Below are 25,119 nucleotides of genomic sequence, written 5' to 3' on the forward strand. Positions count from 1 at the left end.
ATAGGATAGGTGATTTAACCCTTACTCACCCCCATTTGCCATGGTCGGGGTTTTTGTTAAAATTTCCATACAAGTCTATGGGAAGTATATGTTACAGCATAACTTCAAAACGGCTGGAGATATTTTGATAATACTTGGTCACATGTTACTTATATGTCCACTTAAAATATAGGATAGTTAATTTTACCCTTACCTACCCCCATTTGTGAGGGTTGGGGTTTTTGTCCCATGCAAATCAATGGGAAATGTATGTTTCCACATAACTTCCGTACGGCTGGAGATATTTCAATAATACCTGGTACACCTGTCAAATAAAAATATATAATAGTTAAATTAACCCTTACCTACACCCTTATATAAAAGATGGGTTTTGATTTCAAGTCCCATTCAAGTATATGGGACTTCCAGTACCTTACTCCACAAGCTCCGCTCTGCATCTCTTGGTGAATGTGTCAGTCTGGCTTGCAAGCCACACTCCATCTCACCAAGACATGCCCACTATTTAAGCTCCAACCCTTTTATTATCTACCCTTTTTGTGCATCGGTCTGGCTTGCAAATCACGCCCAGTCCCACAAAGCCACGTCCCCTTCAATTTTCAGCATAAAATATCTTCATCACAAATCACTCCCACCTGAGGACAGGATATGAGAATGGGACATAAGGACAGGATATGAGGTCGGGATATGAGGACGGGATATGAGGTCGGCATATGAGGTCGAGATATGAGGATGGGATATAAGGACAGGATATGGGGACGGAATGTGGGGATGGGATATGAAGACAGGATATGAGATCGGAATATGAGGAGGGGATTTGGGGTTGGGATATCAGCTTCCTTCTTTGTTGCTTTTCCTCCCCCACAAGGATAAGGTAGGAAAAACCGGGCAGCGCAGGGTACACAGCTAGTATAAAATAAAAGAATATGCTAGTCATGCACTTTGCAGCGATTGGGCTAATATTGTGCATTAAGCAGAGGAGAACAGCACTATGATTCACAGACATATAGTGTCCAGGCTATGTTCACTTACAGTTTTTTGAGTTTTATTTTGGACCTTGTTTTGAACCTGTTCATATAAATTTTTTGACCTTTTCCTTTTTCTTTAGCCGTTTCGTAAATTAAAGGAGTACTACAGCCATAGACATTTATTCCCCCCCCCCCCCCCCCCCCCCGTGATCTCCCATTCAGGGACCCGGCATTGCCGCAGCTCTGCATGGCTAATACGCATATCGTTGAGCTCACTAAGAGGTTGACCGGGGATAAGTGTCTATGACTGCAAATCTCCTTTAAGTTTTTGGGATATATATAGTAACTTAGCCTTACTATTTCTTACTATTTCGATTTACCTTAGTCATTTTCCAATCATAGTTTACCACATATTACTGTACGTGATACGTATATAGAACAGATGATTGTTTTGGTATTAAACATGAAAATATGATCCAGTATTATCATGCCATGAATTTGTATATATCTCCTTCTGTACAATATTTACATGTTTATATTCTTATTTTTTAGGGCTATGGGACTCATTTAATGAATCATTTGAAGGAGTACCATATCAAGCATAATGTGCTCAACTTTCTTACCTATGCTGATGAATATGCAATAGGCTATTTCAAGAAACAGGTATTGTTTATGGCTGCAGATTAAAAAAACAAAGAACATCTAAGTATATCAGCTGATGTGGCTTTTTTATACTTCTCCATTTGCAGCTTTTTCGCTATTTGAAAATGAAATATGTTGAGTGTTAACACAATTCTTTTTCATATTGGAAGCCTGCTGTGAAACAAAATATATATCCCATGTTATTATACTTCTTGTATCCATTATTTGTTGGATTTGCTGGACATTTATAAATAATGAGCATCTTCATTCTAAAGGTTTGGCTTGTAAAAACAGGACAAAGATGACATTACATCATTTTATTATGAACAGCTGCGTGGACTGCCGATGGTTTCAAATAAAATAAGGTATTATGATTCATAAGGGGGCTTCTCAGGGAAAACTCGATCCAGAGGATAGGCCATCAATAGCTGGTGGGGGGAACCGATACGCGGCAGCCTTGCCTATCAGCTGTTCTTCATAGCCACTGAGCCCGAAGCTAAAACATGTTCAGGAGCCGGGAGCAGATGGAAACATTCACTTTATTTTGAGCTTAATACAATGATACATTATACAACTTATGGAGCCAAGGCTTCTGGCTACTATATATAGTTTACATCCAGGCACTGTGGCTGTACCAAACTGCTGATTGACTGGTGTGTCAGGATTTATAAATGCCCCCGATAGACCTACTGAAGTTGCATTTTTGCTGGATGTTGTATAGCAGAATCTTTAGAATTGTTGGTGGGTTTTTGTCATTATTTTGTGTGTACACTTTAGACATTTAAAAAGAAATGCTGGTGATTAAAAGGAAGAAAAAATACAGATCCAGGTTATGCAAAATGTAAAAATTTAAAGGGGTACTCCGGCACTAAGACATCTTATCCCCTATCCAAAGGATAGGGGATAAGATGCCTGATCGTGGGGGTCCCGCCACTGGGGGACCCCCGCTTGCACACAGCACCCCCGTTATAGTCAGTCCCCGGAGTGTGTTCGTGGCGGGACCCCCGCGATCAGGAATCTTATCCCCTATCCTTTGGATAGGGCATAAGATGTCTTAGCGCCAGAGTACCCCTTTAAATTTAAATTCATTTGATGTGTAGTTAAACAAAGAATGATAACAGCTTACTTTCACCCTTGATAAATCCACCGGTGCAGTAACTCCCCAGCAGCATTCCTGGCCTAGAACATAAAGCAGCTCAAGAAAGTAAGTTGTTCAGCACTAGGCAAATACAGGAATGCACTTGCTTTTCTGATATCTAAAATCCATATAAAAATGCTTGAGTAGCACAGCAAAAACACTAACGTGTTCGGACCATGGGGGAGATCTATCAAAAGTTGCCCAGTTGCCTATAGCAACCAAGCAAGGACACACCACCCGAAACGCTTCAGTGCTTTTGCTGTACTCGTTATGCATTTTTATATGAATATTGGATATCAAATAAGCAAGTGCATTCCTGCCTAGTGCTGGTCAACTTCCTTTCTTGTAAAATAAGTTAACCAATTGATATCATTCATATTTATTACAGATGCATTTAGATTCCTTCCTGGAGTGTGAATATGTACATATATGTTTATTAAAGCTGTGTTTAACAATATTTTGGTCATTGATAGTTAAAGGGGTATTCCGGGCAAAAACATCTTTCATCGAAAGGATAGGGGATAAGATGTCTATGGGAGGGGGCGTTGCGGCAGTTACGCCCCCTCCCATGGAAATGAATGGAGGGGGCGTGACGAGACGTCACGTCCCCGTCTTGGAAGCCCCGAGGTTTTCGAAACTTCAAACGCAGCTACGCATAGAATGCGGGCTGCTGCAGAGAGATCAGGGGGGGTCCCAGCGGCGGGCCCTCCGTCATCAGACATCTTATTCCCTATCCTTTCGATAAGGCATAAGATGTTTTTGCACAGAATACCCCTTTAAATAGGGTTATCAGGAATAGAAAAACAAAGCAAATTTTTTTCGAAAAAACTGAGCCACACCTGTCCGCAGGTTGTGTGCAGCATTACAACGAGGTTCCATTCTCTTCATTGGAACTGAGCTGCAAAACCACACCCAACCTGCAAACTGTGGCCACGTTTGTAAAGAAATCAGCTCTGTTTTTCTAACCCCTTTAAGTAACACACTTGATCATAGAGATTTGTAAACTTTTTGTCAAGTTTTCAAATGTAGAATTGGGTTATATTTATTTTACAAAGCATTTCTCCTTCTTTTCGTTGCATATTTTAGGGCTTTTCTAAAGATATTAAAGTACCTAAAGCAAGGTATGTTGGATACATCAAGGACTATGAAGGAGCCACTTTAATGGGATGTGAGTTAAATCCCAGGATCCCATACACTGAATTCTCTGTTATTATTAAGAAACAGAAAGAGGTAAAGTACGTATGGGAGTGTCTGGTTATATTCATTAAACTGTGTTTGATTATAAATTAAAGCCAAACAAATATAGGGGCAGGGGGTCCGAAAGATTTTCAAGAGGTTTAAAAGGAACCTGTCATGATTTTTCTGGGGGTCTAAACCACAAGTTGTCAGCCCGGATAGACAAATCTATCAGTTTGGGTATAGGCAGAGATCTATCAGTCGAGGCCTGTGGGGTGGGCAGAAGCCACTGGGGACCACCCTGATGATTTGTGGTTCAGCCAGCAAAATGTTATGATAGGTTCCCTTTAATAACATTTGGGGAGATTTATCAAAACCTGTGCAGAGGAAGAGTGGTGCAGTTGCCCATAGCAACCAATCAGATCGCTTCTTTCATTTTCCACAGGCCTCTTTAGAGGCCTGTGGAAAATCAAAGAAGCAATCTGATTGGTTGCTATGGGCAACTGCACCACTCTTCCTCTGCACAGGTTTTGATAAATCTCCCCAATAGATATTACATCAGATTCAATATTGGGAATTAATTCCACAAAATGCAAATATCAAAACAACAATTATGTTACCAAAAATAAAAATTGCTATGTCTAATCCAGTCATACATTTATCGTCTGTAGTAATCTACAGTACAACAGATGTTAACCTCATCTTGTTTAGCCCATAGTAAAATGATTATTACACTTGAGGTTTTTGTGTTTTACAACACAAACTGAATAAAAAATATATGATGGATGAATGGTTCAGATAGAAAAATAGTAGAATTCCAGACCAATATAGTAACAATCTAAAATGTTATAACAAAAAGAAATAACAAAAAAGATTGAAATTGCTAAAAAAATCACAGCCGCAGGGCCCTACGGCTGTGCAATAAATGATGCACCAATTGGCATAAATATCAATTACCAATAAATAAGCCTTGAGGAGTAAGTAGTATTTGCATATAACACATTCAATGCAGTCATATAGAGCAATGTGACTGGATATAATGTAAAATGTAACAATGTAACTGAATATGAACTTGCAATTTTTAAACCTGTAAATGAAAAAAGTAGCAAAGAAAGACCGATCTTGAATATTAAGTTAGAAAATAAGTGGTACAAGTCCGATCATAGCAGATGTATAACAAAAGTTTCTGTGCAGTGGAATATCTCCTATATCTGGAGTAGAGGCTGGGAGCCCGGCTATGAGGACCGGCTGTGCCGATGTAAAAGTTCCTATAAGGAAAAGACACAGGCACTCATGTGCCACTCACCCACTCCACGCTGGTCCCGGTATCGATGGTTTCTTGCTCTAGAAACCATCGATACCGAAGAAACCATCTATACCGGGACCAGCGTGGAGTGGGTGAGTGGCACATGAGTCTGTGTCTTTTCCTTATAGGAACTTTTACATCGGCACAGCCGGTCCTCATAGCCGGGCTCCCAGCCTCTACTATTTTTCTATCTGAATTTTTATTTTTTCTTTCTAGCAATTCTCTCTGGGGTGTGAGAATATCTCAGTTAACCTCGCATATCTTTTCTGTGAGCTTTATGAAAAAAGGAACAAAAACAAAACATGATACCATAGGACTTAATAGTATTTTGCACCATGGTAAAAGTATAATACTTTCTTTTATATAGCAACTCTCAAAATATTTTCAGTGAATGGCATTTACCAGCTACCAGCAGAATCAATAATCTGTGTCACTGAATAGAGGAGTTCCATGATGTTGTTATAAATCAGCAAAGCGTAAAATTGAAGCCATAAATGAGTCCAGTCATTGGGCTCCTGGGAAATGTTAATGAAGTCTGAGCTCGGTAAATGAAATATCAAACTCATAGATGAATACCTGCATTGATCAAATGATAACTCAATGTTATTTCATTAGTTACATAAGAACAATGTCAGCTTTTTAACATGGCTATGACAGTCTTCCCATAAATTGTGATCATTTGTGGAGATTTATCAGGAATTGTTGAACAGTTGCCCATAGCAACCAATCATATTGCTTCTATTTTTCAGACGCTTTTTTTTTTTTACACTAACATGCTGGTGTGGACCCCAACTTTACCTTTTCATAAGGTGTAAAAGGAGAAAAAGACCCCCAAAATTTGTTAGGCACTTTCTCCCGAATACGGAAATACCCCATATGTGGCACTAAACTGTTGCCTTGAAATACGACAGGGCTCCGATGTGAGAGAGCGCCATGCGCATTTGAAGCCTAAATTAGGGATTTGCATAGGGATGGACCCGGATGCAGATATTACACTTTCCTCCAATACCGAAAATACCCTACGGCAGTGTTTTCCAAACAGGATGCCTCCAGCTGTTGCAAAACACCCAGCATGCCTGGACAGTCAATGTCTGTCCGGCAATACTGGGAGCTGTTGTTTTGCAACAACTGGAGGCTCCGTTTTGGAAACAGTGGTGTACAAGATATTTTTCATTTTTATTGGGGGGGGGGGGGTTACAGTTAAAGCTGCAACGAAAAATTTGTTACATCTCAAACTTGCAGCAGGAAACTCACTGTAAACCCCCGCCCATGCGAATGTACCCTGTACATTCACATGATGGGGAGGGCAAACCCTTAGCTGTTGCAAAACTACAACTCCCAGCATGCACTGACATACCGTACATGCTGGGAGTTGTAGTTATGCAACAACTGGAGGCACACTGGTTGCAAAGGTTTGTTACTTAACTTAGTGTTTTGCAACCAGTGTGCCTCCAGCTGTTGCATAACTACATCTCCTAGTATGACCAGGCAGCCAAAGGGCATGCTGGGAGTTTTAGTTGTGCCTCCAGCTGTTGCATAACTACAACTCCCAGCATGCCCTTTGGCTGTGCATGCTGGGAGTTGTTGCTAAGCAACAGCAGAAGGTAAACAGGCCTCACCTCCTGCTGGATCCTGCCGCCCAGATCGCCGCCTCCGCTCCTGTGACTTAATGCTGCCCAGGGTTTGGGAAGCAGAAAACTGGTAACAGGTTCCCTTTAAGCATCTTGCAGAGACTTAAAAAAAAAGTAAAATGATGATTTCAGTGAATTCTAAGTTTGGTCTTCCAAATTCTAAAAGAAAATTAAACACTTAAAATCCCTTCTGTGCCAGATTTCATATTATATATATCCAGTATCCACAGGTGGGTCCCTATTGATCGCAAGAATAGAGATCAGTTGTCCTTCAAACTATTGGAATAACAGCATATTTAATGTCTATTGGACTTTCTCACATAGCAGAATTCAGCATTTATTTGTGCCCAGAAGTCCCGTTGAGAATGAATGGAGCAGCAGTTGAGCATGTGCGCTACCTCTCCATTCACTTGGGTGACAATTGATGTCCATTCTCAGGATTGATGAGGCTTACAGTTAAGGGACACCCAATAATTAAGTTACCCCCATCCTGTAGATAAGTGATACCTTTTTAACCTTGGGATAACACCTTTAAACTCAATAATAAAAAAATATGGAGTCATTTACTCCCAGTGGTGGCTACAGGCTGACTGTCACTGTCACTTTTAATGCCTGTCACTTTGACATTATGTAAAACATGTCAAACATTTTGATCATTCGAGGTCTGCATGTTTAGACCCCCACTAATCGCTAAAACAAGCAGGGCGAAGTGTGCAGCTGAGTGCTTCTCTTCCCGCTCTCTTTTCTCATGGCACTGTCCCATAGACTTATATTAGGAGTCCCACTTGGTTATGTGCGCAGATAGAATGTGCTTAGTGTGCACTACTCAAAGCTATATCTAGCATTTAGAAACCTTTGTTTTTATCACATGTCATATGTGACAGAGCCCATTGAATGCTATGTCTATGCAGAGGATTTACCATTTATTTCTGAGCTGATAAGAAGTTCTGCTCAGTGATTTATTATGGTTAGTGATATACATGCTAATCATAGGTGGTGTTGTATATAAATATATCCCCTTGAGCTGTGAACTATCCTGCTAGGGGTCTGATTGTGGATAGGGACACCATTATTTACCATAGCGTCCTAAGTCTAATTCTTTCTGAGCAGAGTGTTATCTCTACTCAGTTAAGCCTGGTACTTAAAATACTGTACTTAGTTTACTCTCGGGTATAGTAGGTTCCGTAATGAGGTCCCATGTTTTTATCTTGGGAATGGATTACACACAGTAACACTCAAAAGCTTTGATTTTATTGTAACTCAATAAAAGTTATATATTAAAGGGGTTATTTCAAATCAACTGGTGCCAGAAAGTAAAACAGATTTGTAAATGACTTCTATTTAAAAATCTTAATCCTTCCACTACTTATCAGCTGCTGTATGCTCCAAAAGAAGTTCTGTTCTTTTTTAATGTCTTTTCGGTATGACTACAGTGCTCTTTGCTAACACCTCTGTCATGTCAAGTGTCCAGAGTAGGAGCAAATCCCCATAGGAAACCTCTCCTGCTCTGGACAGTTCCTGAAATGGGCAGAAGTGTCTTTAGAGAGCTCTGTGGTCTGACAGAAAAGAACTCCAGAAAGAAATACAACTTCCTGTGGAGAATACAGCAGTTGATAATTACTGGAAGGATTAAAAATTTTTAATAGAAGTAATTTACAAATTTGTCTAACTTTCTGGCACCAGTTAAGTTAAAAAAAATTGTTTTCCACCGGAGTACCCCTTTAAGCTCACCTTTTGCACTTTTTTTTTTATTATAATTTTGCCTTGAGGTGATTGCGCCAAGCTTGGGCTACATGCAGCCTCAACATGTAAATTTGAAATTTAACTATTACTGAATGTTAGATCTATTTTTACCAGAACAAAAAAAAAAAATAATGTTGGTCTAAATTTGGATTGTAGGTGAATTATTTGTGACGGTCAAAAGAGTTCAGATTGACTTCTAAAATGATAATATTGTGCTGCAGGACAGTTACTGTACCCCTTTGGCTTTTTATGTGAAAATAATAATCATAAAACATTTTTAAAGTTTTATTGTGCGTGTAGAAGAGATGTACAAATTTCTGAAAAATGTTGAAGCCATGGAAAAACAAAATGTTGTTTTAGAGTTGTTTTACAAATTGAAAATTTTAATAAGAGGAGGAAACCAATTTTCTAGTTAGCATTATCTGTCATGGGTGAGAACAATAATAGGAATCAGATAGATTGGCCTTAATTGACATTTATCTGAGAGGACAGGAACATCAACGACTCTAATACCAACAAGATGGAGCCCGCCACAACCAAACTAAACTGAATCATTTTTCCTGCAGCACCCCTAGAGACAGAAATGCATATTGCTCTACTTTAAAAATTCTCAGTATTTGAATTATATTTCAGGATTTGTTGGTCTTCAGATGAGACTGGAGAACTTGCAAAGATTCTTAGATGCCTTTCATGAAGGGTTATATCACCTTCCCATCTCTACCCTGTAGTATGATTTAAGACTACACAATGTACTAGAACTTGATGCAGTCAACCTAACAAATACATAGTCTATGGAATAGAATGTATATAAAGTTTCTGCTTCTGTCTGTTCTATAGTTTTTCTGTATTTAGGTGCTTATATACCCTCAAATTGATGTTAGTCAACAGCTATTCCTTTCCAGTCTTCCATACACATGCATCTTAGGCGTGGCTAAACATCTGTAGTATGCATTTTTTATAATCCTCTGGGCCCAGGCTGCAAAAAGTAACAAAACAAACTTTAACTCACCTTCCGACGTTCCCCCCGTGTCACCGTTATCGGTGTCTCGATCCTCCGGTGATGGTCTTCTTCCTGCTTCCTGGGGACGGTGACTCGTACTGAGCTCAGTGTATCACCGGCGCAGCGATGTCCTGCCTTGGCTGGTGATAGGCTGAGCGAACTGCCATGTAAGGTGCCCAGGCAGCAGGAAGATGGCAGGGCCCAGGCTCCTTACATGACAGTGCGCTCGGGATCTAGTGTTGGAATTTAAGTTGCCCAATCTTTTTTCTGTTGTGGAAGAGTTTTAAGGCCCCTACACACGTTATACGCTGAAATCAGCAGGTTTAGTTTAATAATATGCTTGTTATATGCTTGGTTATTTTTTTTCCATTATATTACTTCATGACTTATACAATTATTACAGATCATCAAAAAAATGATTGAAAGGAAACAAGCACAGATAAGGAAAGTGTATCCCGGCTTGTCTTGCTTCAAAGAAGGAGTGCGGCAAATACCTATTGAAAGCATCCCTGGAATCCGTAAGTGTTTCTTTATCAGTCAGTGAAAAATTTGATATTTACATTCACACTTATTTTATACAAGAAATGACAAAGCTTTGTATCCAGATCTGTAATGCACAAGTAGCTTATAAGGCAAAACGTTAAAGATACCTCTCACTTTTACTAGGATTGTGTTTTGTTTTTTTGTACCGGTCAAATTAATCAATGGTGCTAATTCTGCTGATCCGCTGCCAGTGCTGGTTCCGGATTTCAGTGCTTCCTGCTCTCCATCCCGACACGCAGGAAATGCCCACAGCGAGTAAGTGGGCATGAGGAGGCTACTGAATGGCTGAGGAGACATTTCCCGCCTGCTTTGATGGAGAATAGGAAGTGCTTACTATGAGGCCTGGCACCAGCTCAATAGCACTGGCAGGGGACTAGAGACAGGTGAGTACATGATTTTTTTTTTTAGGATGGCACCCTGGCCCTTTTAAACATTAAAATGATCTTCCAAAATCGCCAAAAATTGCTGCATGTTGACCTTTCAGACAAAACTTATAAGTAGATGTTGATTAGCAACAGAAACGTGCACATTTTTCAGCACATAGACTATGGTAGCTATAGTAAAGCGCAAGTTCAATGCCTACACTTGCACTTTCTATAGATACCATTATGTATTTGCTACATATAGGGCTTTAATGCAGTAACTATGATGGTATTAGGTTTGAAATGTATTTTTATTTAAATAAAATGTTCAATTAAATGAACAACATACAAATATACAGCCTCAAGAAGACCCTCCCCACCTGTACCAATTGACATTCAGTCCATAAGACCTGGTATATAAAAAACAATAGACCGTGTTCTATAAATCATAAAACCAGTATAGTAGGAGGATGAGGAGGGTCCCCACATAGAACACCATCACCGTGACACCATACCACAACCACAACCATTCACACACACCAGAACACATCACGTGAGCTCACCATTTATTCACGTAACCACCCTAAGACTGGGAGGCTTCCAACAACATCCACGGCACTCAAACTTTGTCAAATTTTTTGGGACATTTCCAAATCACGTACAAGGTATGGTAGAGAGGAACATATTTATTCACTAAGGCTATCCGCCGGGACAGAGGATAGGATGACACATCCTTCCAGGACATCACTATGACTTTGCATGCACAAAACAGGAGAAAACGGATCAATATGCATCTATAAGAGCCCATCACCAGACCATTAATGATTCCCAACAAACAGACTTCTGGCATCAAAACAAAGGGGAATTCCAGATAGTCTGACAAGAATTACATCACCTCTCTCCAAAAGGGCACAACACAGGAACAAGTCCACACAGCATGTAAAAAAGTACCTCTTTCACTCCCACACCTGAAACAAACATCCGACCCTGAGACCCCTATGCGATGCAGTCTAACGGGAGTATAATACAAACGGAGAACAAACCTGGATTGAATGAGCATATTTCGGGCACTAACCGCCGTAGGATAATACATCTTAACCACTTCCTGCCACATGTCTACAGAAAGACTCGGAACATCCTCAACCCACTTCAGCTGTGCAAAAGCAAACGGGTCTGGACCTACTGATTGCAATAAAGCATAACTCTGAGTGAAAGGCTTGGCCACGTCAGCGGTTCCCAGGAGCAATTCCAATTCATTAAACACAGAGGTAACTTCCAGTGAACCAAACTGTGTAGAAACCGCATGTCGCAACTGAAGATACCTGAAGTGGGCATCCGGAGGGACATGAAAATGGTCCCTAAATTCAGTAAATGAAGGAAAGACACAGTCATCTCCAAATAAATGCATGGCAAATTAAATTCCCTGGGAGCTCCAAAATCCGTCCTCCTCCAACCACCGCAGGTGTTCCATATGAGGATTACCCTACAGGGGTGCTCTAGGAGACACCACCGGCTGAGGGAAGCCCCCAGAAACCACCAACCAGACCGCAGCCACCATCCTAATAGGAGCTGGCAAGGATGTAGAGGGAAGATACCTGTACAATGTATTAGTCTGTGTCTCATAGGAACCCATGAGAGCCCCCGCCAGAGCTGTGAAGGCATTAGAGAGGTCCAGGTCAATCCACCAGGCTGCGTACACCAGATGTGAAGCTAGAAAATTGTTATGCATATCAGGAGCAGCAAGTCCCGTCCCCCCCCCCTCTGCTTTGACGCCTGGAGCAGTGCCTTTCCCAATCTCGGACATTTATTCTGCAAATAGAAGTATCTCAGAGCCCTGTTAAAGGGGTATTCCAGGCAAAAACTTTTTTTTATATATCAACTGGCTCCGGAAAGTTAAACAGATTTGTAAATTACTTCTATTAAAAAATCTTAATCCTTTCAATAGTTATTAGCTTCTGAAGTTTTCTGTCTAACTGCTCAATGATGATGTCACGTCCCGGGAGCTGTGCATGATGGGAGATTATCCCCATAGGAACTGCACAGCTCCCGGGACGTGAGTCATCAGAAAGCAGTTAGACAGAAAAAAAACAACTCAACTTCTGAAGCTAATAACTATTGCAAGGATTAAGATTTTTTAATCGAAGTAATTTACAAATCTGTTTAACTTTCCGGAGCCAGTTGATATATATAAAAAAAGTTTTGGCCTGGAATACCCCTTTAAGTTTGACAAAAAAACAAAACCTAGGTTATAAAATGAAAGAGATATAGGAATTTTGGGAGGAAGATCATTTTGAAAATATTAAGCCTACCTGCTAGGGATAAGGTAAGGAATCCCACGCCTGTAAGCATGTAAGCGTATTACCTAAAAGAGGGTCTAAATTAAGGGCCATAAACTCAGAATTACTAGGAGACACCTCCACTCTTAACCCCTTAAGGACCAAGCGTTCTTCTGTTTTTGCACTTTTGTTTTTTCCTCCTTACATTTAAAAAATTTCAATTTTGCACCAAAAAATCCATATGATGGCTTTTTTTTTTTTTGCACCACCAATTTTACTTTGTAACAACATCAGTCATTTTACCCAAAAATCTACGGCAAAGAAAAAACACAATTTTGGAACTTTTGGAGGCTTCCGTTTCTACGCAGTACATTTTTAGGTAAAAATGACACCTTATCTTTATTCTGTAGGTCCATATGATTAAAATGATACCCTACTTATATAGGTTTGATTTTGTCGTACTTTTGGAAAAAATCATAACTACATGCACGAAAATTAATACATTTAAAATTGTCCTCTTCTGACCCCTATAACTTTTTATTTTTCTGCATTGGGGCTCATACATTGCGCTGGGATTTTTAATCAGAACCATTTTTGTTTTGATCAGACTTTTTTGATCGCTTTTTATTCGTTTTTTTATGGTATAAAAAGTGACCAAAAATACCCTATTTTGGACTTTGGAATTTTTTGGCGTGTACACCATTGACCGTGCGGTTTAATTTGCGATATATTTTTATAGTTCGGATATTTACGCATGTGGCAATACCACATATGTTTATTTTTATAATGTTTTTATATGGAATTTTGGAAAAGGGGGGTGTTTTAAACTTTCATTAAGGAAGGGGTTAATATGTGTTTTTTTTACTTTTATTAAACTTTTTTTTTACACTTTATTAGTCTCCTTAGGGGACTTTTAGGAGGAATCATTAGATTCCTCATACAGATCAATGTGTTTCCATAGAATCACCTTGATCTTTGTGATCTGCACTCGATTGATAAAGCCTGGCCCTGCCAGGCTTTATCAATGCGAGAGCCGGGACCTGGACGGAAGAAGAGGTAAGCCCTCCGGCCACCTCCACAGTGGATCGACCCCCCCCCCCCCCGCGATCGTGCTGCTGAGGGGGGCGATCCACCCCACTAGACCACCAGGGAGCATTTACAGGGCTGATTAGACGCCGCTGTCAACTATGACAGCGGCGATCTAAAGGGTTAATAGCCAGCTGCGGCGTGTCACAGAGCCTCACTGCACAGAGCCCTGCTTGTCCTCAGAGTACAGAGCCCTGCTTGTCCTCAGTGTACAGAGCCCTGCTTGTCCTCAGTGAACAGAGCCCTGCTTGTCCTCACTGCACAGAGCCCTGCTTGCCCTCAGTGTACAGAGCCCTACTTGTCCTTAGTGTACAGAAACCTGCTTGTCTTCAGTGCACAGAGCCCTGCATGTTCTTAGTGTACAGAGCCCTGCTTGTCTTCAGTGCACAGAGCCCTGCTTGTCTTCAGTGCACAGAGCCCTGCTTGTCTTCAGTGCACATAGCTCTGCTTGTCTTCAGTGCACAGAGCTCTGCTTGCCTTCAGTGTACAGAGCTCTGCTTGTCTTCAGTGTACAGAGCCCTGCTTGTCCTCATTGCACAGAGCCCTGCTTTTCCTCACTGCACAGAGCCATGCCTGTCCTCAGTATACAGGGCCCAGCTTGTCCTCAGTATACAGAGCCCTGCTTCTCCTCAGTGCACAGAGCCCTGCTTGTCCCGCCCATCTTCCTGTATTTTGTCCCATTTGAGTAACACAGACAATAGTTGCGGGGATAAGACAGCATTTTTTAACCCAAAAATATACACATTTTTGAAACAATTTATATTGCAAATGAACATATGATGTTAATATCTACATTATATAAAACTTTTTTTGCAAATGACAGTGCCCATTTGAAAATATCTTTAATTATAATGCACGACTGTTTCCAGGGCACTATGATGCCAGTTATTAATATACCACCATAATACAGCAGACATGTAATTCTATTAGTATCGTGCTCATAGGTAATAATAGAAATAGAAATAAAGGATGTTAAATGATAACTTAAAATATACGCATCGTGTCCATGAAATGTATTATCCACATGGCTGATTCTGTAATCCACTTCAGATTTTCTGGGTGCAAATCCATGCAAAAACAATCCACAGTAAATTGGCCTAGTTTGCATTTATCCTAAGAAATATCCTTCAGAAGACTGCAGCATTTAATACATTAGCTTTTAACGCGTCTGTTATTTCAAAAAACATTAGACATGTCGCAGAGACATGCCAAAAGTCTTGATCGGTAGGAGGTTTTTTTTTTTTTAAATGACAGCAACTCTTTATTATACCTGCATTTATACTAAAGTATTAAATCTAATCTTGCTCTGAAGATTGGAAATAGGAAATGGCACCTACACACTGGCAATACAGCATGTAAGATAACCATACAACACCCAGTGAGTTTTATACAAGGGGTTCTATTCTTAAAGGAAAACTGTCAGATATTTTCTCCCGCACTATCCACAGGTACTGATGGATAGTGCGGGAGATGCTGATTAAAACGAGCACTACCTTATCCGGATCCGCCTGGCCATTCGCCCGCAATTGTAGTTTTATTCCATGTGTATATCTTGCTGTAACTGGCACGGGCGGGGCTTCTGCACTGAAGTCAGTGCTGCTTATGAATATTATCCCCCCTCCCTCCAGCTTTCCCACTCTTTGCCGCTCCTAACTGGAGGGAGGGGGGATGAATATTCATAAGTGTTGTTGACGTCAGTGCCAGTTAAGCTGCAGAAGCCCCGCCCGTGCCAGTTACAGCAAGATATACACATAGAATAGAACCACAATTGCGGGTGAACGGCTGGGCGGATCCGGGCAAGGTAGGGCTCTTTTTCATTAATCAGCGTCTCCCGCACTATCCACCAGTACTGTGGATAGTGCGGGAGAAAATATCTGACAGTTTTCCTTTAAGAGGACTTGTGCATGAAACTTCTGAGCATTGTCTAGTTGCCTCAGCATCTGTATTACCAGTGTAAAGGTGCATCTTTTCACTTCCAATCTAGTATATCTGAAGATGGGGAGAATGAGTAACATTTGAATGAGCCTTAACATGGCCAATTGTCCTGGTTGTTAGCACTTAGGGTACTTTTGTTACCCTTTACTTTCCTTCCATTCTCAGAGAAAACTACCTGCCAGAGATGTTTTCTAGTGAAATTATTGCTGTTTTCTCTCCTCGTATGATACAGCTGGATTGTTGTAATTTTTTGTTGCATAAAATTTCCCTTTAAGTGCTAAGTCATGTTATATTCATATACCGTTTAAAGGGGTACTCTGCTGCTCAGCGTTTGGAACAAACTGTTCTGAATGCTGGAGCCGGGAGCTCGTGACGTCATAGCCCCGCCCCCTCATGATGTCATGCCCCACCCCCTCAATACAAGTCCATGGGAGGGGGCGTGACAGCCGTCACGCCCCCTCCCATAGACTTGCATTGAGGGGGTGGGGCGCGACGTCATTATTGGGCGGGGCCATCATGAGCTGCCGGCTCCAGCGTTCAGAACAGTTTGTTCAAAACGCTGAGCAGCGGAGTACCCCTTTAAGGCGTATGGGATATTGTGTGTGGTCCTGGAGTGACTGTCCTAATTTAAGAAGAATGGATTTGTAATGACCCAAAAGTGATATGGTGTTGTATGGGGCTTTTTACCATTTGTGTGCTTATGATCATATTGTGGCTGTAATTTTCACAAACATTACAGAGTAAACACGCGAGTCTTCCTATAAAGGTGGTTGTGTGGTGTAATTTTTATTGTATGGTTTTACAGGGGAGACGGGCTGGAAGCCAAGCGTAAAAGACAGAAGGTAAATTGTATTTCCATTTTACACCTAGTACATTTTATATGTAATGCATCTCTTTTTATACAGTTTGGGTGTAGATCTGTTCATGTGCACTGCCAAAGATATGGGAGGAACATATGTCTTTTCTGGCTTTGCCTGTTTATTGCCATTTTCAAAAGTAGTCAAGTAGTAATTAATTACACATAATAAATTATAATAAAATAATGGTTTTAAAAAGCAACTTAAAGGGGTACTCCGGTGAAAACCTTTTTTCTTTTAAATCAACTGGTGGCAGAAAGTTAAACATATTTGTAAATTACTTCTATTAAAAAATCTTAATCCTTCCTGTACTTATTAGCTGCTGAATACTACAGAGGAAATTCTTTTCTTTTTGGAATGCTCTCCAAGCACAGTTCTCTCTGCTGACGTTATTATAATAATAATAATAATAACGCTTTATTTATTGTTGTCCTTAGTGGGATTTGATCCCAAGTCCCCAGCACTGCAAGGCATCAGTGCTAACCACTGAGCCAGCATGCTGCCCTTAGCATACATCTGCTATGCATCTGCTATGCATGGTTGCTAAAATGGACAGAGATGTCAGCAGAGAGCACTGTGCTCGGGATGTCATCAGTGTTCCAAAAAGAAAGGAATTTCCTCTGTAGCATTCAGCAGCTAATAAGTACTGGAAGGATTAAGATTTTTTAATAGAAGTAATTTACAAATATGTTTAACTTTCTGCCACCAGTTGATTTAAAAGAAAAAAGGTTTTTCACCGGAGTACCCCTTTAACAGACATTAGGTCTAGCTTGACAAAGTACCAAACATTCTGAATATCTAAGGAATGAACATTTTTCAGCCATGTTTTTCTTGTTTTTTTTTTTTCTTTCAATTTTTGTCTATAATTTTATTTCAAGTAAAGAGCCAAAAGATGCAGAACAGCTGTACAACACACTGAAGAATATTCTGCAGCAGGTGAAGGTAAGTGTGTCCTATTTACAGGTCTCTGTTCTTCGGATGATTCAGCCTCTTATCTGTCTTATCCCTCCCAGTATTGGTGTTATATTTCTTATCGTCCCATGCTTGTAGCACTTATCATCCATGTGACTCAAGGGTAAAAATTAGAACATATTTATCTGCAACAATGCTTCTCAATGACTACATATGACTGGACAGTGTGGCTGCAATTTTATACAATTTTATACCATAGTGTTCAGAATTTAGCTATCCAAAGAAAAATACAAAACAAGTGTGAGGAACAAAATATATCTAATAGGTGGAGAAACCATTCACTATGACCTCTATCAACATTACATATGAGTAAAATGTTGCCATAGTCATTGACTTAACAGTGAGTAAGACTGACCAAAGATGAAAGGTTACAGGGGTGGGGGTCATAAATAAAACTGTGCACCTTAAAGGGGTACTCCGGTGGAATTTTTTTTTATTTTAAAATAAACTGGTGCCAGAAAGTTAAAGAGATTTGTAAATTACTTCTATTAAAAAATCGTAATCCTTCCAGTACTTATTAGCTGCTGAATACTACATAGGAAATTATTTTCTTTTTGGAGCCCAGAGCTCTCTGCTGACATCATGACCACAGTGCTCTCTGCTGACATATCTGTCCATTTTAAGAACTGTCCAGAGTAGGAGAAAATCCCCATAGCACACATGTTGCTCTGGACAGTTCCTAAAATGGACAGAGATATCAGCAGAGAGCACTGTGCTCGTGATGTCAGCAGACAGCTCTGTGTTCCAAAAAGAAAATAAATTCCTCTGTAGTATTCAGCAGCTAATAAGTACTGAAAGGATTAAGATTTTTTAATAGAAGTAATTAACAAATCTGTTTAACTTTCTGGCACCAGTTGATTACAAAAAAAAAAAAAAAAAAAGTTTTCCACCGGAGTACCCCTTTAACTGCTTGCCGACACAGGACGAGCCAGCTCTTCCTAATGAGTGAGTACTTGCCGCATTAGGAAGAGCCGGCTCGTCCTGAAGCTAAACTGTCACAGCATGTAAACACGCTGTGACAGAGAAGTGACTTCAGCTGCCATAGACAGCAGATCGTCACAGACATCAGCCGTGGGACCCCCGTGGCTGGCCCCACCCCCCCCGACTGCTGTGATTGGTCAATCAATCCAGATTGACAAAACACAGCAAAGGCAGTTTAAAAAAAACTGCCTTTCACAGCTCCGATCTCCTCAGTGCAGGGAGATGAGTGAGGAGATCAGAGCTGTGTATCTCTGTACAATAAAAAAACAACTCCAAAGACCCCTAAACACCCCTTGTTAACCCTCCTAGTGATCCTGTGTAGGTGACATCAGCTGTCTTGGGCAGCTGATTGTCACCATGCACAGATCTAAAAACTGTGGCCCTCTAGATGTTGAAAAACCACAACTTCCAGCATGCCCAGACAGCTGTTAGCTGTCAGGGCATGCTGGGAGTTGTAGTTTTGCAATATTTGGAGGGCTGCAGTTTGGAGATCACTTACTTAGACCCCACAGCAGTACAAGGTGCTGAAAAAAGAAAAAAAAATCACTTGCCCTGACAGCCAACATCTGAGACCACTGGTCTAAGGGACTTTTGCAGCACCATGTACTGCTGTGTGCTCCTAAATAAGTGGTGATCTCCAAGCTACAGCCCTCTAGATGTTGAAAAACTACAACTTCAGCATGCGGGGGTCCCCTCAGAAGCGGCGGCAGTGGTCCTGGCAGCAGTAGAGGCGGCGGTCCCGGTGGCAGTCCCGGCGGCAGGATACAGTAGGAGGTGAGGCCTGTTCACCTCCTGCTGTTGCTTAGCAACAACTCTCAGCCAAAGGGCATGCTGGGAGTTGTACTTTTACAACAGCTGGGGTTCTACCTACAACTCCCAGCATGCCCTTTGGTAGTCTGTGCATGCTGGGGGTTGTAGTTATGCAACAGCTGGAAGCACATTTTTTTCTATGAAAAAGTGTTCATCCAGCTGTTGCATAACTACAACTCCCAGCATACACAGACTACCAAAGGGCATGCTGGGAGTTATAGCAGTGTGCCTCCAGCTGTTGCAAAACTACAACTCTCAGCATGCCCTTCGACTGTCAATAAATGCTGAGTGTTGCAGTTTTGCAACAGCTGGAGACACATTGGTTGTGAAACAGAGTTTTAGCTAAATTTGCTTTCCAAAAGCCAAATGTGACTTCTTCTCCTCTGAGCTTTGTAGTGCGCCCGCAGTGCACTTGACATCCGCACATGGGGTATTTCCATACTCAGAAGAGATGGGGTTACACATTTTGTGGGGCATTTTCTCCTATTACCCCTTGTAAAAATGTCAAATTTGGGGGAACACCAGCATTTTTGTGAAGAAAAAAAAGATTATTTACCATAGGGGCTTCCTAAATGTGACATGCCCCCCAAAAAAATTTCAGAAAAATTCACTCTGCAAAATCCCATTGTCGCTCCTTCCCCTCTGAGCCCTCTACTGCGCCCGCTGAACACTTTACATACACATATGAGATATTTCCTTACTCGAGAGAAATTTTGGGGGGAGGGCTTTTTCTCCTTTTACCCCTTGTAAAATTTAAAAAACTGGGTCTACAAGAACATGCGAGTTTAAAAAATGAAGATTTTGAATGTTCTCCTTCACTTTGCTGCTATTCCTGTGAAACACCTAAAGGGTTAACACACTTTCTGAATGTCATTTTGAATACTTTGAGGGGTGCAGTTTTTATAATGGAATTGAGGGCAGGACAAGCAGGGCTCTGTGCAGGCTCCTGGCTTGTGAGTAATCCTGATGTGTGAGTCGGGAGCATGTCATAGAGCCTCAGTGCACAGGTCCTGCTTGTCCTCAGTACAGAGAACCCCACTTGTCCTCAGTGTACAGAGCCCTGCTTGTCCTCAGTGTACAGAGCCCCGTTTGTCCTCAGTGTACAGAGCTCCGCTTGTCCTCAGTGTACAGAGCCCTGCTTGTCCTCAGTGTACAGAGCCCCGCTTGTCCTCAGTGTACAGAGCCCCGCTTGTCCTCAGTGTACAGAGCCCTGCTTGTCCTCAGTGTACAGAGCCCTGCTTGTCCTCAGTGTACAGAGCCCTGCTTGTCCTCAGTGTACAGAGCCCTGCTTGTCCTCAGTGTACAGGGCCCTGCTTGTCCTCAGTGTACAGAGCCCTGCTTGTCCTCCGTGCACAGAGCCCTGCTTATCCTCCATGCACAGAGCCCTGCTTGCCCTCAGTGCACAGAGCCCTGCTTGCCCACCCACACTTCCTGTATTTGGTCTCGTCACAGAGACACACAGACAATAGCCCTGCTCGTCCTCCGTGTACAGAGCCCTGCTTGCCCATCCACACTTCCTGTATTTGGTCTCCTCACAGAGACACACAGACAATAGCCCTGCTTGTCCTCCGTGTACAGAGCCCTGCTTGTCCACAGTGCCCAGTGCCCTGCTTGTCCACAGTGCCCTACTTGTCCTCAGTGCACAGAGCCCTGCTTGTCCTCAGTGCACAGAGCCCTGCTTGCCCTCAGTGCACAGAGCCCTGCTTTTCCACCCACACAGACAATAGCCCTGCTTGTCCTCCGTGTACAGAGCCCTGCTTGTCAACAGTGCACAGAGCCCTGCTTGTTCTCAGTGCACAGATCCCTGCTTTTCCTCAGTGCACAGAGCCCTTCTTGTCCTCAGTGCACAGAGCCCTTCTTTTCCTCAGTGTACAGAAGCCTGCGTGTCCTCAGTGCCCAGAGCCCTGCTTGTCCTCCAGTGCACAGAGCCCTGCTTGTCCTCAGTGCCCAGAGCCCTGCTTGTCCTAAAGTGCACAAAGCCCAGCTTGCCCACCCACACTTCCTAAATATACACATTTTTTAACCATATATATGTAACACTCTCCGAATGGAGAAGAGATAGAGATTAAATAACAATTCTCCTGCTGCACACAGGCACAAATCCCAACGCGTTTCCCTGTATGTCTGATATCATATAGCAGTTCATCAGGGGATTAAAGAATAATACAATACAGGTACGAGGGAAAATACATTGACATACAATGATATATACATCAAGAAAATTATACATGGCAGCAGAGGGTTTGGTTAGTTACAAGATAGATTTTAGATAAACACTTAGCATTCCACATAGATCACATTGAAGTGCTGGGCAGATTGCTTGTATTTCCTTCAGTTGAACAGTTTTTAGTCCTCCCAAGGTTAGTAGGTTAGTCTAGGATATTTAAGACATGAAAATGGAAGACACTGACATAGTTCTTCAAATATATAGGGGAATCAAGCAGTCCATATTATGATTTTATTCTCCAAAGCAAGTATCTAGCTATGAGAAACATCCCTCAATATCCAAATGTGTTTTTTAGGTCAGATAAATACCGCATCCTACTTCCTCCAATCAGGGAGATATAGATGGCCCAGAATCTATAAATTCCACCTACAGAGCTGTCCCTGCAAGCGCACCTGATCCAAAAAAGCTGCCCATATAGACGTCTTATAACAAACCCCTTAGCTACGGTGATTCCATAATTTAGATCCTCCGTCCTGTAAGTAGATAGCGTACGCTGCAGCTGCCGATCCAGACTGCAGGTCAGGCCAGATTTTTTTCAGCTGCAGCGTGCGCTATCTATGATAAGATATCAGATATACGGGGAAACGCGCCAGGATTTGTGGGTGGGTGCCTCAGGAGATTATTTAATCTCTATCATTTCTCCATTCGGCGAGTGTTACACATATTGTTCTACAGATTTTGTGAATCTAAAGAATGGGGTTTTAATGTTGTTTCTAATAAAGTGATACTTTTTAGCTATTTTTGGGATTTAATTTTTGGATACTATCTACATTATGTAAAAAGTTTTTGTTATTGACAGGTACACCTTAAAAACACAAAATTCGGTGATAAGCACAGTTAAAATTCTAGGTCAAGTATGGCTGGTATACCATTTACCAATGGGTGTCTGCCCTAGCTAAAGTACTATAATAGGTTAATAGCTGGCTATACATTAGAGATTTCTGCAAGCTCCCGACAGTATTAAAAACTTGAACAACTTGTCCCCTTTCCATGTTTTGTTGCACCAGCAATGTCCTTAGGAGGGTAATGGGCAATATATAAAATGTTACAAATAAATTTAGTATACAAACCTTTCAAACTCTTGCAATTGGCTGCCAAAGGAAACATGGAGCCCATCAAATGTAAAATTTATTTACATAATTAATTTTGGAAAATAAAATATATCAGTAAATTCTACATAACAGCTTATATTCTCAGGTTTATATTTTCAATTTAATATTGACATTTCATTACTTTCTTTCAGAGTCACCAAAGTGCATGGCCTTTCATGGAGCCAGTGAAAAGAACAGAAGCACCAGGATACTATGAAGTTATAAGATTTCCCATGGGTAAGGACATTCACCCTTCATTTTCACATGAAAGACCCAGTTAGGGTTGAAACGTTGCAATGTGTATTCTTCTATTACTACCATCTACTAACGCTGTTATTTTTTTGTAATTTTTTATTAATGCAGTGTAGGGTTGTCATACTCTTAGAATATGTTTATATATATATATATATATATATATATATATATAATAGACCTGTGAGTCCTAGCAAATGCATAGTTGAGTAGAAGCTTCACAATATATATCACTCACCTGGATAACTATTATTTTTTATTTATTATTATTTATTTGCATTCAGTCAGAACTGACTAAGCGACAGACAGCGACAGCTGTTCTGCGGTTCCCCGCTTCCTTCAGCCAGAGTATACCTGAACGTTCAGTACTACTGTGCCGTATATGCACAAGTAAATAATTGAACATTGCTGGTCAAAGCATAAAAAAAGTAGATACGGTAAATGTTATAATAAATGGATACAGTGTACTGGATGCACGTTTTGTGCACAACAGCTTTTTCCGGGTTGATATATGACAATGCTGCCTACATTTGGTCATAAAACAGAAGACATCCAGTATGGTTACCCTGGGCATTTTGTTCACGTACAGTGGGGATAAAAAGTTTGGGCACCCCAGGTAAAAATTTGTATTAATGTGTCAACAAAAGTTAGATTTTATTTCCATCATTTACACTTTCAAAATAACAGAAAAAAAAAAATGGCATCTGCAAAAGTTTGGGCACCCTGCAGAATTTATAGCATGCACTGCCCCCTTTGCAAAGCTGAGACCTGCCAGTGTCATGGATTGTTCTCAATCATCATCTGGGAATACCAGGTGATGTCAACCTCAAAGGTTTTAAATGCCAAGACTCATCGGACCTTGCCCCAACAATCAGCACCATGGGTTCTTCTAAGCAGTTGTCTAGAAATCTCAAACCGAAAATAGTTGATGCTCAGAAAGTTGGAGAAGGCTATAAGAAGATAGCAAAATGTTTTCAGATGTCAATATCCTCTGTTTACACGAAAACCTCCAAACCCACTCAGGGACTCATCTGGTGCAGATCAGGAAAAGGCAATACCACTAGTGAGGCAGTATAGGACCCAATAAGGTACGGTCAATGTAAATTTATTTAAGAACAACGCGTTTCAACGCCAGAACAGGCGTCTTCCTCAGGTTCATATACACAATGAACAATATTACAACAATATATAGAACGACCACCGTATCACAGTGTTAAACCAATAAAGTAATTGATTTACGTCACGCCACGAGACCGTGGACTTCACAGGAGGGGGCGGAAGTAATCCAAATGTCAACGGGCGAGACGGAAGTCAGGAAAGATTACAACACGTAGGTAAGTACATAAAAACAGACATCATAAAAACATAAGAACATAAAAAACAGAGCAGCACAAATATATATACCAATAGCGGTGTACAAATTGTATAGATGTATAATTATATTACCTATACCGTATTTTCAATGGTTTCATTCAAACCGTCAGGATATAGACATTTTAGCCTATAAATCCAATATGATTCTTTGTTAATTAATCTACAGAACCGATCTCTCATATTTGTTCATATTATGTCAATAACAATTAATTTTAAAAGCTCTGGGTTATTTTAGTGGTACTGTGCAAAATGTCGCGAAACACTGTGCAAATGAAAGCCCCTTCGGATATTGAATCGATGAGTATTAATGCGGGACTGCACCGTCTGAACAGTGCGGCCCACATACTGTAAACCACACGGGCATTCTAGTAAATACACAACGCATGTCGATTCGCAATTGCAGTTTTCCTTAATCAAAAATGATTCTTTAGTAATATTTGACTGAAAAGAACTGCAACTGTCCTGAATAATGTTGCAGCATAAACAACGCGGTTTTTTTACATTTATTATTGCATTTCTTATCCGATTTATTTAAAACCTTATTATTAACAGTTGTATCTTTTAATTTGCTTGGGGATAAAAAATTGCATAAAGACATTGGTTTTTTTAAAAGTGATTCGGGGATGTGAAGGCACTTAGTCTTTCAAAATAGGATCACATCTCACTATTGGCCAGTGTTTAGTTAAAATTTTTCGAATGGCATTAGATGCACAGTTAAAAGTGGTGAGAAAATTGTGCTTAATGTCATTTTT

The 25,119-nt window shown here is 40.9% G+C and overlaps 1 protein-coding gene across 3 annotated transcripts in view; it reads left to right on the forward strand.

Moving 5' to 3' along the window:
- KAT2B (lysine acetyltransferase 2B) overlaps positions 1–25,119 on the forward strand; it is a 128,599-nt gene that overhangs the window by 91,088 nt on the left and 12,392 nt on the right. For 2 of the 3 annotated variants that reach the window (XM_056519960.1, XM_056519962.1), the window contains exons 12-17: positions 1,518–1,628; positions 3,832–3,975; positions 10,005–10,119; positions 16,609–16,645; positions 17,539–17,602; positions 22,894–22,978. In XM_056519960.1, the coding sequence (XP_056375935.1) occupies positions 1,518–1,628; positions 3,832–3,975; positions 10,005–10,119; positions 16,609–16,645; positions 17,539–17,602; positions 22,894–22,978 (556 nt within the window). The remainder of the gene's footprint in view (positions 1–1,517; positions 1,629–3,831; positions 3,976–10,004; positions 10,120–16,608; positions 16,646–17,538; positions 17,603–22,893; positions 22,979–25,119) is intronic. The other variant, XM_056519961.1, reaches the window with a different exon arrangement.

This window comes from Hyla sarda, chromosome 5, assembly GCF_029499605.1.
Source record: "Hyla sarda isolate aHylSar1 chromosome 5, aHylSar1.hap1, whole genome shotgun sequence".
NCBI lineage: Eukaryota > Metazoa > Chordata > Amphibia > Anura > Hylidae > Hyla > Hyla sarda.